General features: G+C 41.9%; 1 protein-coding gene across 1 annotated transcript in view; it reads right to left on the bottom strand.

The window, feature by feature from the left end:
• Positions 1 to 17307, bottom strand: part of LOC128803167 (translation initiation factor IF-2-like) — a 62509-nt gene extending 45202 nt beyond the window's left edge. The window contains exons 1-4 of the mRNA XM_053969817.1: positions 17245 to 17307; positions 16302 to 16372; positions 14344 to 14803; positions 1317 to 1410 (exon numbers count right to left, since the gene is read on the bottom strand). Coding sequence (XP_053825792.1) covers positions 1317 to 1410; positions 14344 to 14803; positions 16302 to 16372; positions 17245 to 17307 — 688 coding nt within the window. The remainder of the gene's footprint in view (positions 1 to 1316; positions 1411 to 14343; positions 14804 to 16301; positions 16373 to 17244) is intronic.
• Positions 17308 to 20504: the final 3197 nt, after the last annotated feature.

Raw genomic sequence — 20504 nt, 5'->3', positions numbered from 1 at the left:
ATCCCTCCCTGCTCATATTGTACTCTTGTCTGGATGACTGTGCTCACGGCTTTTTGTAAATGGTCCTGACTCCATCATGTGGCAGCTTTTATGTGGTCTGAAATACTGCCAGCTGCCCGGGTCCAAGGCAGAGTGACTCTCAGAGCCCTCACAGGACTATCTGGAATAACACATTGCTTCTCAGCGCGATGCACAAAGACTGGCACTTCAGCAGAAAGCAGCAGCTGAATGGGACATGGACGGAGGTGTGGATTTCCCACAGTGTTTATTTAAAATTAATCATCACTGCCCTGGAAAGCACATCAAAGATTTAGTGTGGAGGTGCCATTTATACAAGAGGAACACATTGTACATAACTCCTATCCATTATGGGCCAAGATGCAATGTGGCTTTAAGAGAAGATGGTTCTTCCAGGGAGCTATGGACTGCTGGGACCTTGGTCCTGGGTCTTTCCAAGTTAATTCTACCAAGGTCCTATGGAGTGCTATCCAGATCAGTGAGCCTCTGGTCCAAACCTAATCAGTGCATTGCTTCTGAGAACTCTGGCCTATTTTTAGAGTGTATTTGCAAGAGCAAGGGGTTCTTGGCTTATCCCGTGAGACATCGTTCTATGCAGGCTATCACTTCAAAGTGAGAGAGCGTTATACTGTATTTGAAACATGTTATAACGTAAGAATCAGATTATGAACAAATACTCTCTCATAAAATTATGTGTTAGTGTTCTACTGCACATTTGCAAGCAGAACATTTTATTTATTACATTTTTATATGTAATGCAGTTGTGTCCGTCTGCATATGTTGCACTTAGGGGAAGAAGAAAAGCTCCCATAATGAATGTAAATGCATCTTCAACTCAAGCAGGCCCACTTACAGAGATATAAATCCCACTGAGGAGCACAAGTCTGACAGGTCTTTTATGTCTTTTGCTTAGAAGAAGTACATCTTCCTAATGTAAGATCAGAGGGATGTCTTTCATCTTGAGCAGCAGTTACACTGGTATAACTGAAAGTAAAATATCTCTCTCTGCTTAACAGGGGTCTTTGTCATTTGGATTACATATCTAGGTATATTTCTGATAAAAGTGATGTCTTCATTTAATTCAGCAAAGACAACTGCAGTGAAAAGCAAAGATTTCCATCATTAAAGTAATATTGGCTTGTACTTTGATCAGGTAACAGGTTTTCACAATTCTGGTAAAATAATAATATTATATATATATATATATATGCATGCATGGAATGAGTGTGGGTGTGCAAATGCATATATAAATGGTATTTACATTCTCTTCAAATATATGCTTCTAAAGAGAGACTGACCTGGTAGTCCAAGATGCGGAGAAACTCTGAAAACACAGGTCACACGCATACTTACTAGATTTCTGCTGCTTGGTAAGATCTCATCTTGAACACACTGAAATCAAGAGCAAAATTTTCAGTCCCTTCCCAAGTACAGAATCAGGCCTGCTATCCAACCACAGCTGAAATATTTGAGAAAGCTTTGCTAGACCAGAAAAAACAAAGAGTGGCAGGCACATTTTCAGGTTAACTCCATGGTCACAGGAAAAAGAGATGTTCCCCTACAGGAAAAGGAAAATCAGTACAGTGTGCAAGTGTGTGTGTGTAGCATCTTAGGGTGTCAGTCCTCATGGTGGGTTGGTGTATGCTTTTAAGTACTCTTTTGGATAGGGACTAATTACTGCCAGTTTAAATTACGTTAGTTGTCCGTGGGTGCAAGGGCTTATCACTGATTATGGAGACGATAAGGGGCATTAACAGCTTGGTTTTACTTCAACATTACTTTTCACTATATTCCATCTTTTCTGTGCTTGTGAATATTCCTAGTAAGGAATGTTTTTGGAAAAAAACCAACTTTTTGAAAAAAAAAAACTTTCCATGGGTGGAAATCAGTGTGACTATGAGCCTTTCCACTCCTTCAGAGCAGTATAATCCTGAGAAAGGTACAGAGTTGCCAGAATCAGGGTTGTGTTTTGGTAGAAACTTGTCTTTTTCCCTTCTAAAAGAAACTTAGAGCAAAATTTTGCAGCTGCACTTGATTGTATGTCAGAAAGGTGAACTGACCCTACTTGTGTTGCCCCTGTTTCTGGTCCTGGAACAGGCCATCTTGTCATGATGTGAGAAGTTCTGGACCACTAGTGATTTTAGGGTGATGAGATGCAAATACCGAGATGATGCAGAGCTGAGTCTGGTCCAAACAGCTGCAGCAATTACTTTTGTAGCATTAAGTTTAAAACATTTTTGTTGCCCATGTCTCTAATATCTGACTAAGGTTATGAGCTCAGATTTTTGTTAGTTTTTTTTTTTTGCCCAATTTAGGCTCAGTCTCCATTCTCAACCTAAGAGTGTATTGAACCTCCCAGCAATCCAAATCCATAAATCCAACATCCTACACTCCAAGAAAAGGTTTTGTATCAAATTCCTTCAGAAGTTTTAAAATGTTGTTTGGGTGTTTTAGTCTTCTGTTTTCAATAGCTGTATTTTTTTGGCATGTTGCACCTACATTGTTTCAAACTTACTTCTTATAAAGACCTGCTTATGATGCACTTAAAGGGTGCTATATAAATTAATGTAAATCATAAATCATTTCAACAAACATTTGCTCTTCAAAACCAAATCAAACTCAGGAGAGGCTGATAGTGAAAGGAACACACAGGATGATGAGAGGAGAACCATGTACATCCTGCAGCAGACCATTACTGGTCATCACCAACAGCCTACAAGATTGCCAAGGCCCACCAGCCCTTTTTTTGTGAGCAGAGGAGCCACAGCCTCCAGCTTTGGGCTCCTATGTTACTTCTTGGCTGTGCTCACAGGCTGTAGGGCAAGGGGGATTGAAGGTACAAGAAGGAGCCCAACCTCGGCTCCTGGGACAGAGGGAGCACGTTGGCACACATCCTCCCGCCTCTCCCAATTTGATGTGCAATTTTCAGGCACAAAACTATTGTTTTGCTTGCTGGGCCTTCTGTGGTGGCTGGGCCAAACTTCCTGCTAGGAGCCAGGATCTGCAACCTTATGAAAGTTGCAGGGCCCAGCAAGCTGCCGGTATTTTCAGCTGGATTGAGCCCAGAACAATTTTATTTTCATCAGAAGTGTTCCCTAGCCCTACCACATGTGCAAGCATATATGAAACCACCAAGAAGGCTCCCTCCCCCAGCTATCTTGTTTAACTAAAATTCAGCTGCCCAGCAGAACTGTTTCTTATCCAAGCCCTTAGAGACGGGAGAGGAGTGGAGAGATTTAATTATAATCTTTCTCTCCCTGCACCTCCCACAGTACACTAATGCTTTTCATTAGCTGAAGCCAAAACCTTGCTTTATAAGCTGTGAGAGCTGTCTTTTAAAAAACACATCCAGCATTAAAAGAGTTCTAAATGGCAGTAACAGCAGTGTAACCCTCATCCACAGGTGTGGGAGATTCGCTGGAGGATTGCTGGTGGAGAGGCAAGTTTTATTTGAAAGACATCTGATTCCTATTTCTGTCCACTGGCAGATTACGCATCACATTACAACACTTCTGTGCCCACTGACAATTTCAGTCCAAATGAATGAGAGAAAAGACTCGACATCCAGGAGCTCTGGATGATTTTTATAAGTATCCAGATGTTTAGACTTTTATCTGAAGCTTATACAAAAAATATGAGGCCACTCCCAGGGGCAGCTTGACAAATACCCTGTCATTTTTTCAGTGTGTAGGTCTAGAGCAGACATTCATACAGACATATCACTGGAGTAGGTACATCTGTTAACCTCAGTGGTATGGAAATGCAGGAGAATGAAGAATTACATTTTTGACCCACAACTGCAATGTTATTTGAGTGACACAATTAAAGGAGTACCTTATATTGATGGAAAGGTTCTGAGAAAATATTACTGACTTAATTGTCATTGTCTTACAGAATACATTGAGCTGACTTTCATCTTTGAAAAATTAGAGTTTTTTTCTGGTACCTCCCCAGAAGGTGACTAACCCAGTGGTCTGAGAACACTATGAAACAGATGGATCTTGATTCCCCACAACACCTGATTCTCTTTTTTTTTTTTTTTTGGAAAATGTCCTTTTTCTTCTCATTCCCTTGCCCTCTGTCAGCTTCAATAGTATAAATAGGCTAAATAGGCAAATAAACCTCAGCAAATCACTAGGGTGGCTTCAGGGGTATTTGTTTGTTTTATCTGGTAGCCCTTGGAATCTTCAGGCCAGTTGTGCCAGCTCTGTACAAACACTGAGTGCGGTAGGAAATCCTCATGTATGAAGAGCTGACAGCCTGTGTGGAAGGAAGAACACAAGCAGCAGCATAACAAATACCTGTCTGGTCAATAAAGGACAAGTGAAAAGGCCATGGGATTACATGGATTACAGTACTTGGTTACACAGATTAACCAGGCAATTAAAGGCAGCAGGAATAATAAACATCTTTCCAAGAGGAGCTGCTATTGGGCTGTAGGCTGAATGTGGCCATTCCAACTCTAAACTGGTTTTGCCATAAACACAAAAGCACAATAGCTGAAGGAGAGGGAGAAGGCCCTGGAAGGAGACCCACAAATGAGACACACTCTCCTTGATTCCTCAAGAAATTTTATACCGTTGACTGGGGTCTTTTTCATTTATATTTTGATGGTTTCTTATCTTCGGTTTTAAAAGGAAATCTGCTGAATGTTTAAAATTCCTTTTGGCAGTCAGGCCTTTTGTTGCTGATCTCTGTCTTAAAAAGAGTTTAACTTATCAAGAAGCTTTGGTGTAGATCTGGTGTAGTGGGTTGGTTCATTTGGTTTTTAAATGCTTTCTTTTGGATCACTTTTAATCATCACTTACATTGCACGTGGCCATTTATGCATTGACAGGTTGATGGGGACTTTAATGTACATAAAACTTTCTCTGTCAGGACTTATGCCTCTCTGTCAGATTTTATCCTGCAGTAGAGAGGGTTCATGTACAGTTGCTGACAGATAAAATAAGCTCCTCCAGCAGCTGCAGCTCTGCCTCCCACAGATTTTTTTTTTTTCCTGCTCTGGTTCTGTGTCCCCAGCTAAGTGTTGAGAAAGAACAGGGCTGTGCTGGGACAGACAAGCAGGAGCATGACACCAGACCTGCAAGAGGGACAATGACTTTGCCACATCGAGGCCTGTAGTGCAACACTAAATATTTGACATCTTTCTTTAGCCTCAGGTGCAGGAGACAAGTAAGTAAACTCTTCTATTCTAAAGAAAAGTGAATTTCCAACCTGGATTTCTGCAGAGAAAACTTAAAAGGCAAGAAGCTGACTTTGAAAAAAGATACAAAGTCATGAATCACATAAAAAAACTGAAAAATATCATTAATTTAAGTCTGTCCCATGATTTTAAGGACCTGAATCCTGAATTTGCAACTCATGGGTTTCAATATGAGAACCTGTTTTCTGTTGCGTGGTTCAGAAGACAAAGCCCTAAGGTTTCTGACAAGCCTGGTGCAATCATCTAACACTTGAGGTATGCAGATATTATAGCTGATATGAAAAGATGCCCAGCATCTGTAATTCACACAGAAGCCAATGGAAACTGCAAACACTCAGCTCTGAAGGATCAGCCCTTTAATCATTAATATGTTTCCAGATCTATAAAAAAATGTTTCCTAAGACACTTTATTTCTCCAAGAAATTCCCTGTTGGCAAGAGACTTTTCATAGCTCCTTAAAGACCTATAAGAAACTGTGGAAGAAATAAAGAGGGGTTTTGCTTATGGAAATGAGACCTACTAGAGAGCAACTGGAAATGTTTTTATGAGACTTTATAATGGAACTTCAGTAGCAGTTCCATGTTGATTTTTATTGGAAGACCCAATATTTTTTTCTTCTTCTTTTGTAAGCCTAATTTTTTACCACCTGAAGCTTCATGTGTGGTCTCTTGGCAAAGGAGAATATTTCTGTAATGGCTGATATGATATGGCTTTGTTTTAAGTAAGGAGATATTTCAGAGAACACTTCAAAAATTTCTTCAAAGCTTTCCTTGTTCATTTAGAAGTTGAAAACTGCTTACTTTAGCTTACACTAAAAAAAAAAATCCAGTTTGATTTTATATTTGTTCTTACAGAGATAGATCTCATAAGCATATTTTTGGTAATTTCAGTGGTACCAAAATTTTGGGGTTTATTAAAGGTAATTTCGAAGAATATAATAAAAATAACATAAAATATGAGAAACTATATGGATAGAAGATTTAACTATTACATAGAGGTACGTCAATCAACACGAGGATATAAACCAGAAGAGATAACAAATTAAAATGTATGCTAGAAGCTTTGAAATAATTAACGTGTTCATGTGTATTAGAATTATTCAGCCTTCTTTTTGTATTGATGATAAACATTTTTGTAAATAACTTGTTCCAAGCAAATTTAACCCAAACTACTGTTCATGTCTAATAACTGATTTCTAGTAGTAGCTGAGAACTGCCACATTCCCTCAACTGACTTGGTACACAAGTAGCAGTTCTTGTAGGGAAAACATAAGGAAAAGTAATTTCAGTGAGTGCATCACACTGAATTTTAAACAGACCTACCAAAGTAGACAAAAAACTGAAGTGCCCATATATGACAAACAGTTTCGTAGAGATACTTTGAGTTACCCCAGGTAGCTCTGAAGAGAGTTCTGGGGCACAGAAACTTCTCCCCTAAGCAAGTCCAGAAAGGACCATGTAGCTTTTTCATTAACCAAATTTTAAAATGCCTTCAGCAAAATTTTAGCAAACAACTCAAAAGCTTTTGTTAGTGGACTCACTTTATCTTGTGATATGTGGCCTGATCACAGAGGTCACCACATCTGACCTCTGTTTAGGACTGCTTGTTCCAGGCTTTCCTCCATGGCCATGGCTGTCAAAGTGCCACCCTCAGGCCTGCCTCCCTTTCCAGCATGCTGGGGTGCTGAGTGTTCCACCTCCTTCTCATTAATAGACACTTGAGTTGCAGCCTACAGAGATTTCACCTCAGTTTTTATTAAGCCTGCTTCTGGGAAGTTCTGTTGGTCTTGCCCTTTGTTTTCCTTAAGAAAAAAAAATGCAGGAGATAAAGTGATTCCTTTAATCTCTGGAAAAAGAATCTTTCTCCTAGCAGACAAGTGCCACATCTTCTTTCTGTGTGCTCCTCTCTGCTTTATTCCTGTTCTCTCCTTTTCCTCCCCCTACGCTGATAAATCCATGCCTGCTTGTTTGCTTTACTATCTTCAGCACAGAACCTTTTTTCTTTATTTATTTATTCCCTATTGATACGTCTACTGCCTTTGGTTATATTTTAACAGGAATTTATTTCCAGAAAAGAGGAGAAACATGGAGCCTCTTTTCCAATGATGCCATTATGCCTATCATATATACAGTACAGTGTATATTCTGGTATCCTGTTTTTCTACAATTACAGCAGAAAATGAATCCACCTAATTCTTTACCACATGAAAATATACTATGCTCAGTAGGGAAGGAACTGCTTGCTTGTTCTCTGTAAACTTTTGTTGAGGTTTGATGAAGAGCAATTGCAGAGGACTCCACCAGCAGGGCTTCCCCAGCCGGCTGCTTGATCACCATCATGCTCTTCTGCTCTGTCCCTGTAAAGTGCTCAAGTGACCTGGGACTGTAACTGCTCAAATTTGGCTCCTTATAAACTCTGCCAGGTCAAAAACTCATTTCAATCACAAAGCAACTATTGTAGGGTGAGATGTTATACCCAGGGTAACAATAACTTCTATACTTCTGTTTCAATGAATGACCCTCACCACCAAGAATAAGAGTAATGTTGGGCAGGCAGACTATAATGTAGGTAGGTTGGTTTCTGATAAAAGGATTAACTTGCAGTCCTGATCTCAGTTAAATAAATTCAAAGTTTCACAGAAGTTGCACAACAGCTTGTTTTCCTTCTTCTGCTTCTTCTGCAGCTTCACATTTCTCATGGTAATGAGTACCTGTAGCAGAAGATCCAATGAAAACAATTTTTTTTTTGTAGTCTTTCTCATATAATTAGAGATGAAAATGATGAGCAATCTCATCAGAGTATATTTTCATGTTTTTCATAAAATTCTCAGCAATTTTCAATGCTTTTAGTGACTACTTATTTAGACTTCTGGAGATTCACCCTTATTTGCTAATCAATTTCTGGGATCTGATCTGTATACCTTGCCACAGACTTTTTCTACTGTGCTGCTTGTGATGAGACAGCGTCATGCAATACACTCCATCCAGTGTCTCCTTTAACAGGGACCTGGATATCAGGTTTGGACAAAGATTTGGAAGGCAGCACTGAGTTTTCAGCTAGATATGACCTTAAGCAGCAATTGCTCAGTGATTTTCTATGTAGGTTCCATGGTGTGATGCTATGTACTAACTGGAGATAAAATGTCCTTGTGGATTGTCTTTCTGTACTGAAGTAATTCCTTATGTGCTGCTTGGATGGCCCCTTCAGAAACATGACATGGCTGTCTCAAGTAGTATACCTGTTGAGAAACAGTCCTTTGGTCATTGGGTTGTCCACAGCAGAATTCCTCTCAAAATAAATGGTGTAGTTAGTGTTAGTGGTATTTGAGGGCTTGGCTGTATCACCATCTTCCTCAGATATTTGATGTGTATATTGAGTTGCTAAGCTTGTCTCAAGGTTTTATATGTGCACATTTATTATTATTATTATTATTGTTGTTGTTGTTGTTGTTGTTGTTGTTGTTGTTGTTACTATATTTTATTTACTGTGAGGGTGGTGAAACACTGGAATAGGTTGACCAGAGAAGCTGTGGATGCCCCATCCCTGGAAGTGTTCAAGGCCAGGTTAGATGAAACTCTGAGCAAACCAGTCTAGTGGAAGATGTCCCTGCCCAGGGCAGGGAATCTGGAACTAGACGATCCTTAAATTCCCTTCCAACCCCAATCATTCTAGGATTCTAGCCTTCAATGGCTAAACCCCTTCAAGAAAAGAAGAGGTTCTGATATATAATACCATTGTATGTATTTCATGTAGGATTCATCTGAACAACTTTAGCTATCAAAGTGTTTGATTTCCACCATTCCAAAACAGAATGCACAAAATAAGTGGGATAATCTCTTTGCTTGTGTGTGCCTCTCTGATTGACTCCAGAGGAAATCCAGAAAAGAAGCTGAAACCACCCTTTGGAAGTGGAGAGTGGATGCTGTCATGTCCTTCAGGACATGGACATGGTAAATTCTCAATTTATTGTGATTTAACAATTTATTCTTCATCTACCAAGCCATAGTAATTTATTGTGCACATGATCCCAGCTCACCCAAGCTCAGTGCTCATTTTAATCATTCTATAAAGACATGCCTTAAGTTGTGGCAACTTAATTGCTTATTCATGTCTATTCAGACCTTATTTTCTCAAAGTGCATGGTCATATTCACCCACTTTGTTCCAGAAAGTCAACTAAATCTTGGCTAACACTTTACACATAAACTGAGACACACAAAATTAGAAAAATTAGAGAAGTAAAAGGTCTACAGTTGTTTTTATCTCAAGCAAACCTTCCAAGAAACAATGCAAATGTAAAAAAGTAATAACATCTAGATGCCCTCCTAGTGTAAAGTTGGGAGAAAGGTGCTAAAACTATCAAAAATATTTATAAATATTAGGAGTCATATTATATTTTTTATTTGCTTTCAAACAGGAGCTGTGTGGCTCAGGGAAGGGAAACACTGACCTTTCACTTCTGTTCTCTCCAGCTTCAGTGCTGCTGCAGGCCCTAAGTGAAAATGAGTCTATTGGTCTCATCCAAACCTCAGCCCATCTTAGCCCACATTACAAAACACCAGAGAATTTGGCATGATCAGCAGTTTCTGCTCAAGAGAGGCCCAGGACTGCAATAGCAGAGGTGTTAGAGATCAGAATTTGGGAACGCTGGTTGAGTTACGTGGGAAAGCAAAATACTTGGTCTCCTGCTTTCATTGGGACTGTATTCACTTGCACAAAATAAACACAGTATGAACAATACAAAAAAATATTTATATCACAGCAAACGATACTTATAAATAAGGCAAACAGCTCATTACAACCATTCACACAAAGGTCACAGAGTGCTTTTAAAGCAGAAATTTAGCTGCACTGGTGAAGCAGTGTAACATCATTCTTGTTTTACAGATGGAAAAACTGAGGCACACAGACACCTTCCTATCCAAGACCGCACAGGAAATCTGTGGCAAGACCATCATAGGCTCCTGATCACAGGAGTCTGCATGTGTAGGGGTCTGGGGAGGACAGCTGAGCTCCCTTGCACTCAGATGCCTGTGGCAAGAGCTGAAGCGCACACCAGCAAAAGGTCAGTGTATCCATTCTCCAAGCCACAAAGTTCCAGTCTGAAAAGAAATATAAATGCAATGAGATATTTCTGAGGTTTTTCTTTTTCAAATATTAATTGTTTCTTGGCACCGGGAGTCATTTTTACATCAAAAATAGTTATATATTACATACTGTTATTTACCTAAGTTTGCACTGTCTGTAATTTGGAAAGTTTAATGAGAATAGAAAGAAAACCTGTAGATCACTAGATATCAGCCTGATGCTGTCCTCTTAGCACCATGTGATGGTAAACTGTTCTAGCTGAAATGAGTGAATGTGCTCTTATGTCTCTGTTTCCAGGTTACTGGGTTTTTTCCTGAACTGATATCCACATTACTTCCTCCTTACATCCTCTGAGCTGTAAATTAAATTAAACATTATTCTGGATCCCAGGCTTTTGGCTATGAATGTAGCTGCTTGGAGTAAAATCAACCACCCAGAAGAAACCAGCCTAGGAGAAGCAATGCTTGGGTACTGTGACAGAAGTGATTTTTACTGGAATGAAGCCAGAGGAAAATCAGTTGCTCTATAGCTGGGGATCTCCCTGATCCTTTTGCAAGCCTCACAGTATCATCACCACATCACCACATGTGCACAGACTGTCACTCCTACAAACTACTCTCACTCTTCATTCTCAGGTCCTTGATCAAATGCTTTGGACTGCTTAGGGTGACTTCAGTCCTATCCTCCACACCTTTCATTTTTTAAGGCTCTCCCCTAATTTGCTGTTTGCTCTCTGCAGATTCCTCATTTAAAAACAATTACTTGGATGCTTGTCACCCAGTTCCCCTGCATAACAATGAGCCCCTTTAAATGGGATTACTGGCTGAGGACACTGCTGTGCTCACTAAGCACCAACCTAGTGTTGGAAGCAGCAAGGAGCTGCAGGACTTCTTAGGGCTTACACATACCTGGACAGTCCTTGGCAAGAGGACCATCCACTGCAGGGAAGAAAGATGAGATTTTCGTCAAAAAACTGCACCGGACACCATATTAAGTGGTGTCCCTCATGTGAGCTTTCAGCCTGTGAGGAACAAAGCCAGGAAGCAAAAGGAAGTCACAGGGGACTTGGTGCAGCACACCTTAAGATGCATGTGCTTCACAGCACATCCAGCTGACCGCACCTCTGGCTTGCAGTGTGAAGCACCAGCAGAAAGTATTGTGGAGAGACCTCAAGGAAGAAAGCAAACAAGAGAAGAGTCACGCTGTGATGGCTTCTTCAGGCTGAGACATCTTGCTAACTTTTAAAGCCAAAACACAGTGGGAGTGTTAATGCTGCTTAAGTTAAATATCTCACCTTCTTCAGACAACCCTGGGGGAGTGAAACTCGGTCTGAAATGAGAAAAGTTTCCCGAAGGTGAGTTCATAGATCACAAAATGTGGAGATGGAAAGAATCTATTCAATCATCTATCGCATCTCTCTGCCAGTTCAGAATTACTCCCCATGACGTTTTTAACATAACTGCTTTTCTCATTAAAAAAAAAAAAAAAAAAAAAAAAAAAAAAAAAAAAAAAAGGGGGGGAAAATGGGGAAGAAATACCTAAAAATTGTCTATGAGCTTTTCTATGAAAAACTGTTTGATTCCTTGACTTAATTCTAGTGTCTCCTTTTGCTTTGTGCAGATGAGTTCAGCATGTGCCAGGATGAAGAGCGAACCAGTATTTTCTGGAGGGACTCTTCCACCATCTGCAGCATCCAACAACTGGAAAAATCTTCCCAATAACTGGGTTTCATCTGCATTTTCTTAACTGTGTTCAATTTGTCCTCCCTTTGCAGGAGACTGAGAAGTTGTTCTTTCATTATAGTAGTCTGTGTGGTTATGGACTAGCTGATCTGGAAAGTGCTACCCTATTTCAAATATTGCATGCAGAATGAGACACACCTTTGCTAAAATAATGGAAATAAGCCACGAGTCTAAAAAGTGGTTTGGACGGTGCAGTTATGAAAGAAACCATCCTATTTCACTGTGGGGAAGAGAAGAACAAAGAGAGTTTTTCACCTCTAACTGAGGATTCCACAAATCCAACACTATATTTTTCCCAGTTTAATTTATGTCCACGTGTTACAGAGTCTGGATCTCTTTGAAATGTCTGGTTTGACACTGCAGCCTGTTTCTCCCCCAGCACAAGTTTCCTATTTCCCTATCAGAGTCCAGATATCCTGAGGCCCTTGCAGGGCTCCTTGATGATACATATATTTGGGACAACCCTGTCCATCCAAGAAAAGTTCAGAAAACAGACAACACATGTATTCCTCAGAATATCTTGTTAACACAGGCAAATGGTAACCTGTAGGGGCAGCAAGACTTCTCCCTGATCCCTCTGACACTAATGCTGCAGTGGGACTCGTGCCAGCAACTCTGTTTGGCTTGTGTGGAGTCCACTTTGGGGCTCCTCAGCCCATCCCAAAGACACCATGGCCATTTTCAGACTACTGAGGTGTCAAACACTGATATCAGCGTAACATCACAGCTGACAAAGCTTATTTTATCAGAGTAACAAAAGTGAAGAACTTCTCACTCCACTCATCTCTTGCATTCATCACTGTGAAATGGAAGAACGTGTACAGAGTCGTGCAACAAGCTGTCACATCAGCTTCAAAAGCAATGGCCCACACAAGCAAATTTCCCTACTGTACAGTGTTGTTATTTAAGATTATTTAATCAAAGGTGGCAGAAAGCAAGGGGTGGTTGTTGTTTGTTAGTTCTTTTTTCCCAAGAAAACAATTCAGCCATTTCCAGAACTGGCCTGAGTGTTGACAGCAGCGTCTACCCACAGATACAAGGTATAAATTGCTTAATTATGTATGAAGATTATGGTAGTCATGTCAAGCCTGAGTCACCAGCAGTTATTTGAAAAGGTAAAACAAAAATGATTAGCAGATTCCTTTGGAAAGTGGTTATTGTAATTTTCCTTCATGTGCATATGGGTGTTGCTGTGTCTCCTGGCAGTACTGTGGCCACCTTCACATGTGTGCAATGGCAGGGGCCAAACAAAACTCAGGGCTCAGACATTGCCATATTAGCAGCCTTCCAAGGGACAATGCAAGGGAGCAGAAGAAAAGCTGGAAAATATTATTTCCTAAAAAAAAAAAACAAAAAAAAAACAAAACAAAAAAACAAAAAAAAAAAAAAAAAAACAAAACAAAAAAAAAAAACAAAAAAAAAAAAAAAAAACAAAAAAAAACCAAACAAGTAAAATCTTTGGGTTAAAGACTATTGTTGTAGCACTAAGGATCTTTCCCTCATCTGGTTTTATGCAGAAAGCTTTCAGCATTTCCAGAACTACCATTAAAATGAGGAATGCCCAGTGATACTACATTTTGTGTAGTCTCATGCTGCCGGCAAGTGTTGAGCCCATTAGTGTGACTCTGAACACAGAACGTATCTGTTGGATGTCACGGCACAGTGCAAGCGGCACAGTCCTGCTGGTAAGTTTACTTAAGGCTCCTCTTCACTGGTGCAATTTTTGACTCCTCGGGAGAGGTAGGTGCTATACTGGTACGTGTTACCACTAGTGAAGGCAGAGTTGGACTTGAGGTATCACCAAAGTAACCGTGTGATTACAAAAAGAGAGAAACCTGTCTCTTGTCATAGCTGTAGATTTCCAGTGCTTTGGGGAGTGCCGCAAACATTGTATTGGAAAACAGCCTTCCCGCGGTGTTTGAGTTCCTGCACTTTCAATCCCTGCAGATAGCGTGGAAGTGGGTGGAAATTTAATAGCGATAAAAAATAGCGATAGTTAACTTAATAGCTTTGACCTTCTGAAAAAGCTGAGGGGAAAACGCACAGAGAAGTTTCTTCCTTTTGTTTATTTATTTACTTTCCTTCCTTTCCCTCCTTTCCCTGCCTCCTCTCTCCCTTCCCCTCCTCTCCTCCTCCGCCGCTCCATCCCATGCCCCCGCGGCCCGGCCCCGCCTCCCACCACTCGCGCAGCCCTCCGCAGCCCCCGCGGCAGCATCACTTTTTCCGCTTTTAATTCCTCCCACCTTCGCGTTCCTCCCTCCCCGCGCCCGCTCCGCGCCCAGTTTCTCACCTTCTCCGCAGCCTCCCGCCACCCACGACGGGGCTGCCGCGCCAGACCCGGCTCCCGCTCCCGGCTCCGCACCCGCTCCGCTCCGCTCCCGCTCCGTTCCCGCTCGTTTCCCGCTCCGTTCCCGCTCCCGGCTCCGCTCCCGGTGCGCTCCCGCTCCGCTCCCGCGCATCCCCCGCCGCTCTCCGTCGGCGACTCGCCAGCGCCACCCGCTGGACGGCCGCGGGAAGGGCGGCCCCGCGCCGCGCCGGCCGCGCTGCGGGGACTCGAGGGGACCGAGGGCGAGTGGGGCAGTGGCGCTGCGGGGCCCCTCCGGAGCGGAGCCGGCATGAGGATGACTGATGGACACCGATGCAGCTCCAGTCTGTCACCACGGGAGCTGCGCCCGCCTACGCATCCCGGCGCCAGAGGCGGCCTGGAGGACACTGGCCGGGACCCCTCGCCAGTTCCTGCTGGTTTTCTTCTGGGCAAACAAGGTTACACCAGGCATTGAAGTGACGCACCATCATGTGCTGAGCTGGGCAGCAACGTGAAAAGCTGGTTAAAGCCCGAGTAATTCTGTCTCAGCATTTCCTGGGTTGTCCATTCCCACCCATCAGAGGCTGAGCCCAGGCCTGGCCTTGTCCTGCCCGTGGGAGGGATGACGAGGAGCTGTGGCAGCTGGGGTGCCCTGTGGCTGTGCGCACCAAGGGCAGCATCTCTCGGCTGCCATCTCCGTGTGCCGCAGCTCCTCCTCAGCAGAGCGGCCGTGCGGCAGCGCGGGCAGCAGGCGCGGAGCCACGCGCGGCACTAAAGCTCACAGGGATGCTCCTTTGGGAAACGCTCTCTGTCCTGAGTATGCTCTTTCTGTCCGGTGTGCAGACTCAGCAGGAGCCTTCAGACAAAGGGTCTGGAATTAAAAACTTCCACATTATGCCTGTCCAAAAGGGAGGTATTGGTGGACTGGCAAAAAAACCAAACTTTGACAACTCTTTCTTTCCTTTGCCTGTTTGATGGCACTGCCTTAACAGTGCTTGTTGCACACTGACCTTCTCTAATGACCACAAACATGGCTAAAGAAGAAACCAGAACATTCCATGGTGTGATGCAATTATAAAATCAGTTTTCCTAGGGAAGTTTTAGATGCTTTTTGTGACATTTTTCTTAGGATGTGCAAGTTTGCACATAACACAAATTTAGCAACCTCTGAACTGTCTGGAGAGGTTCAAAGTGACAGTCACCACTAAGCCATGTGATATTCAGCTTAAAATTGTTTTAAAATCTCAATTTCTAGCTGTGGGGCCCTGTTAGATATTGCATATTTTGTCTGGCACTGAGTATTTGAAGTTGATGGTGAAGGAAGTACACTTTAATATTTGACAAACAAGAAGCTCTGCTTCTTTGAATCTGGTCAGGAATTTGGGAGGCTAAAGCAATCACAGAGTAGGGATTCATGAGCTCAGGTGTGCTGCTCAAAGGTGAGTGACAGATGAAATGTGCTACAGAGATATGGAAAGGTTACATAAGTGGTAGGACAGGTCAGAGCAAAACCAACACCTTCTGGAAAAAATGGTTCCAGTCTTCTTTTATGATTTAAATCTCAAACTGTTCCAAGCAGCTAAAAAAAAAAGCAGGGCAGTTAGCATAAAATTTATTTAAGGAAAAATATCCACATGAAAAACCATTAACATTTTTTCTAATTTATTTTTTTCAGTTTTCAAACTTCATCCTAGATTTTGGAAACAAAATTCAAGTAGTTCTATATATGCCATGAGAAGGGTGTATATATCCATTTTTGTTGCATTACTATGTAAGTTTTCTATTTTCCTGGACTACTTTGTCTCATTTGTTAGCCTGAGCCTCATGTGAAGAGTACAATAGGAGGATACTTTCATCAGATGGAATTGTTGATACATTCATGCTCAGGGTTTCCTTGCTGATTCCGTTTCTTATTCACTAGTTCCCTGCTGTAGCAAGGATACCTTGTGTTTGAAACCTTGCCTGCTGGTGGGAAACATCCTGATCCTTTAGATGCTACTGTAGGAAGATCCAGCTGAAACAACAGAGTGTGTGCTCAAGCAAGGATTGCTCACGTGAGCAAGGATTTGAGTCATCCAAGCCCAAAAGGACTGGTAAGGAGGAGGAAGCTGTTTAATCAAAAGCCTGGTAGCAGGAGATGTAAATACATAACCCGGGCAAAGAGGCTGATTTTGTGGATCATATGCACAGCGGTTGTGCTAAACTGGGTGGTGTCATTTGGAAAGCAGGACAAAAAAGGTGCATACAGAGAGCTCTGAATCAAAGATGTTTTGGTGTATGATGTTGGGGTGGGTATATGGAATAACAGAAGTGCAAGCAGTGTTCATTCTCCTTCTGAACCCAAAGTGGAATATCCTGGCATTAAAATCTGAGCTTTTTTAGGTGTGGCAGCACTGTGTGTGTGGCACTTGAGCTGGTGACAGCAGGTCCCTTTGCTCGTGTTGAGGGCAGGGAGGCAGAATGTAGGCTCTTCTCTCTGATGCTCTAAATTTCACCAGCTGCTTAGCAAACACAAGGCACTGCAGAGAGCAGCTTGCACCCTGGCTCAAGGGCTGCTCACCCTGGCAGGGGACTGCCAGCCTGCCGAGGCCACGAGGCCGGGAGAGCTGTGCATCCCCACCCCAGGAGCATGTCGGATGCTTGTATCTTCTAACACACTTCATTTCAATTAAGGCACGATGAAACGGGACCTTGAGCAGCAAACATGCCAAGGGGTAACTTGAGATAAATGTGCAGCTGCACAGATCTCCTGAAAGGGGGTGAGTTGCACATTTTGCAATTAGGGTGAGCTAATTGTATGTGCACAGGCAGTTGCCACAGCTCAGCTGATGGGTGGTAACTTATTAAACCACAGTAATGTGAGCACTTTGAGTCATGAAACCATACCCAAAGTATTTGCAGACTCAGGGCCTCAGAATCCATTGCCCTCTCATTCTGTTGCACCGTCATCTCGAGGACAGGGAGAGGAATTGAAAACCTGTGCTGTATATTCTGATGCAAGATGAATTTCCCAAGGGATTCTTGAATTTCTAGCCAGAATTTCAAAGAATTTAACAATGTTTTCTTTTTAAATGACCATGAATCAAAATATTCATTTTAAGTGGGAATGTTTGGGAAAGAAACAGTTCTGGAAATTTTCAGCATAAACACTAGTTCTTGTAAAAAGACATGAAGAGTGATATTCAGAAGGCCTAAATTCCCCCCAAGTCTCTGGGCCTTGTGTTTCTTCAGCTAGGAATCTCTGCAAGCCGTGAGCCAGCCAAAAGGGAACCTGTCCAGTTTGGTGGAACTGTGGCTGGTTTCTAGGAAGCTTGAGGAGAAAATGATCTGCCAAATACTTTCACTCCTCTGCAATTTCCTCATTAGTTTTCTGTACACATGCATGTGACCTGACAAACAGAGTTCAAATCAGCCAGGGGTTGGTTTGTTTGTTTATTTTCAGAATCTTCCTGAGGCCAACCCTGTTAGCAACACTGATGAAGTGAGCTTTGACCCGGACAGAGTAGCTCAGATTCTAGCCCTGATTATGTCAATGGGATCTTCCTATTGATCTTCAGACCAGGATTTCAACACACTGCCCCTACAAGTGAGGGGTATAGATATTCTTTGGGAAGCTTTTTTTAAAATGACTTTTAAATTAAATTGGAAATGAAACCATTTGTGCTTGGGGCTAATGCATTGCTGAAGAAACTGGAACTCAGGCCCTGTAATAGGGTATTTTTGTGTGTGAGAGCAGATGGAGTGAACTTACAGAAACACCTGTAAAAAGCCTAAATGGTGGGAAATAACAAAACAGCCCCTTGCAGCTGGGGCAGCAGGGTGGCTCTCCCACCAAAGTGTGTGGGGCTGGTGGCACCACTTTGTGCTCTGCAAAGAGAGGCAATCTCGGGGCTGCAGCTGCCTCCTCACAGGTTTCCTCCCCCGGCCTCTCTGCTGCCTATGTGTCTCCTCTCCAAGAGGATACCATTAGAAAAATAGCCAAAAGTCTCATTTCATAGGACTTCTTCAGCTTTCTGTCCTTCCCTATGATGAGTGGTGCTACCAACAGTAGACGCACGCTCACTAGAAACCAGTGTAGGGACACGTATAACACCTTTGTGTGCATTCCCTCTGTTTATTTGCTGCCTGCTGTTATGCTCAGCGTTGCCCTGGAGATCACATTTCAGCAAACACCACCGTGTTGTGCTTCCAACAGAGCCTTTTTCCCTCTTCCCTTGAGGGACAGAGTCACACTTGAAAAAAGAAAGCAGGTATCTAGTGCTGGCTGGACCTTCATGGCGCTTTTTTACTGTTTCTAAAAAACTCCTAAGCTAAGACATCCCATGCAAAATTTCAACTCAGGGCAGCTGTCTGCGTTCACACCAAGAACCGATGAGTAAGTTTTTTAAGGTAGCCTTAATTGTAGTTGTGAGAATGACACCAGTGTAACATTTAAAGTGTGAACATAAAATATGGCAAATCAATCAGAGTATGGAACCACATTTGGAAAGTATTCAGCTGATGATGTTCCTGATCACATGTTAACAAATTTTAAAAAATAATAATTAAAAAAAAATTAAAAATCACATGTGGAAATTTACTCCTTTAGCCAATGGAAAGAGATACTTTTCTATCTCATAGTCTACAAAATTCCCTCACCTACTACCCAAATCACAGTTAAAAGGAGCTTAATTTATACCTTAAAAAAAAAATTTACAAGCCCTTATTCCTGCTCAGCAATCACACAGACATTAAATCTTATTACAGAAAAGGGGGGGGGGGGGGGGGGAAATGTCTCTTCTCAGCATTACAGCTGCAGCTGTTTGACAGAAGTAAGTGACTTCATAAACCATCCTGATTTGGCAGTAGAAGAGCAGAGTTTTATGCTGTCTGCTGCACAGTCACGGGGCTGAGAAAGCTCTGCAAAGCAGTCTTCACAAATGTTTCACCTCAGTTTATAAATACCTTCGCTTCACTGTGTTAATGCCTCTTTTGCTTTGCTTTCCATTCACCGTCACTGGATCATCTACCAAGACCTTTTATTGCTATAAAGTGATTGAACCCACTGGGCCCACATATTTTTCTTCTTCTTTTTCTTTTTTTTTTTTTTTTTTTGTCTTTTCTCAACAGAAGATACTGCACTTATACCTCTCCATTGGTTAGTTGACTTATTATGGTAAAATTCAGTAAAGATCTAGCAGACTGTCTTTACTTGCAACATAATCAGACTGTATACCTTCTCATGAAAGAGTCCATACTTAAGCACTCTGTTTTCTCTGTCTCTCTCAAGTGTTCACTCAATAAAGAATTACTTGAAAACACATTTTCCTGAGCTGTGATGAAAACAGAGAGATTTCTGATGGTTGTCTTCTCAGCCTCCACATTTCTGTATTCATTTCAAGACCTTATTATTTAAGAATGAATTCTTGTTCCTCCAGAGCAACTTCTGGAGACATTCCCAGCTCCTAATAACATGATTTTTGTATGAGTTTGATATGAGAAGGCTATTCACTACTTTGCAGGAACACCATTTCCTCTGGGAAATCTTCACTGATGTAAAGTCAGCAGGAGCTCTCGCTGAAATCTCCAGGATTCACCTTTCAAGGTATCTGTTATTTTTATAGGAACGTTACAGCTCATAAGCTTTGCTCGTTCCTTGGGCAAGCAGCCTGCTCCTTCACATTGCCAGGGGATTTTGCAGGATTTGTCTCAGAGCAGATCAGACCAGAATATAAGAATCTGAGGGGAAAACTGCCAATGAACAAATAAGTTTCTTAATGATGGCCTTCAAACACTGATGAGCTTCATGTAAGTATTTCTCAAATTTTTGTCCCTCTCTTTGTAAAGCCATATGACTACAGATGTTTCTTAACTCAATCCTATCATAAAAGAACTAGCAAAAAGAAATGAGGAACAAATACTGCTCCACAAGCATTCTAGGCATGATTTTCTAAGCAGAAATTTCCTAATTATGCATATTTTCTGTTTTAATGTGAAAGATCTTCAGGTTTGAGATAAAGTGTGTAACCATTAAATACCACTGCAAGCTGTCTTGGCAAGATGCCCTAGATAGCAATTGCACCTGCTCAGTATGAATGGGCACCTACTTCTCCAGGCCTCAACAATTAATTTTTTAAAAATTTTATTTCTGCCAGACAGACCTTTTG

This window comes from Vidua macroura, chromosome 2 (assembly GCF_024509145.1).
Source record: "Vidua macroura isolate BioBank_ID:100142 chromosome 2, ASM2450914v1, whole genome shotgun sequence".
Classification (NCBI taxonomy): domain Eukaryota; kingdom Metazoa; phylum Chordata; class Aves; order Passeriformes; family Viduidae; genus Vidua; species Vidua macroura.
Note: the sequence above shows the minus strand (reverse complement) of the source record. Positions and strands in the feature narration are given on the sequence as shown.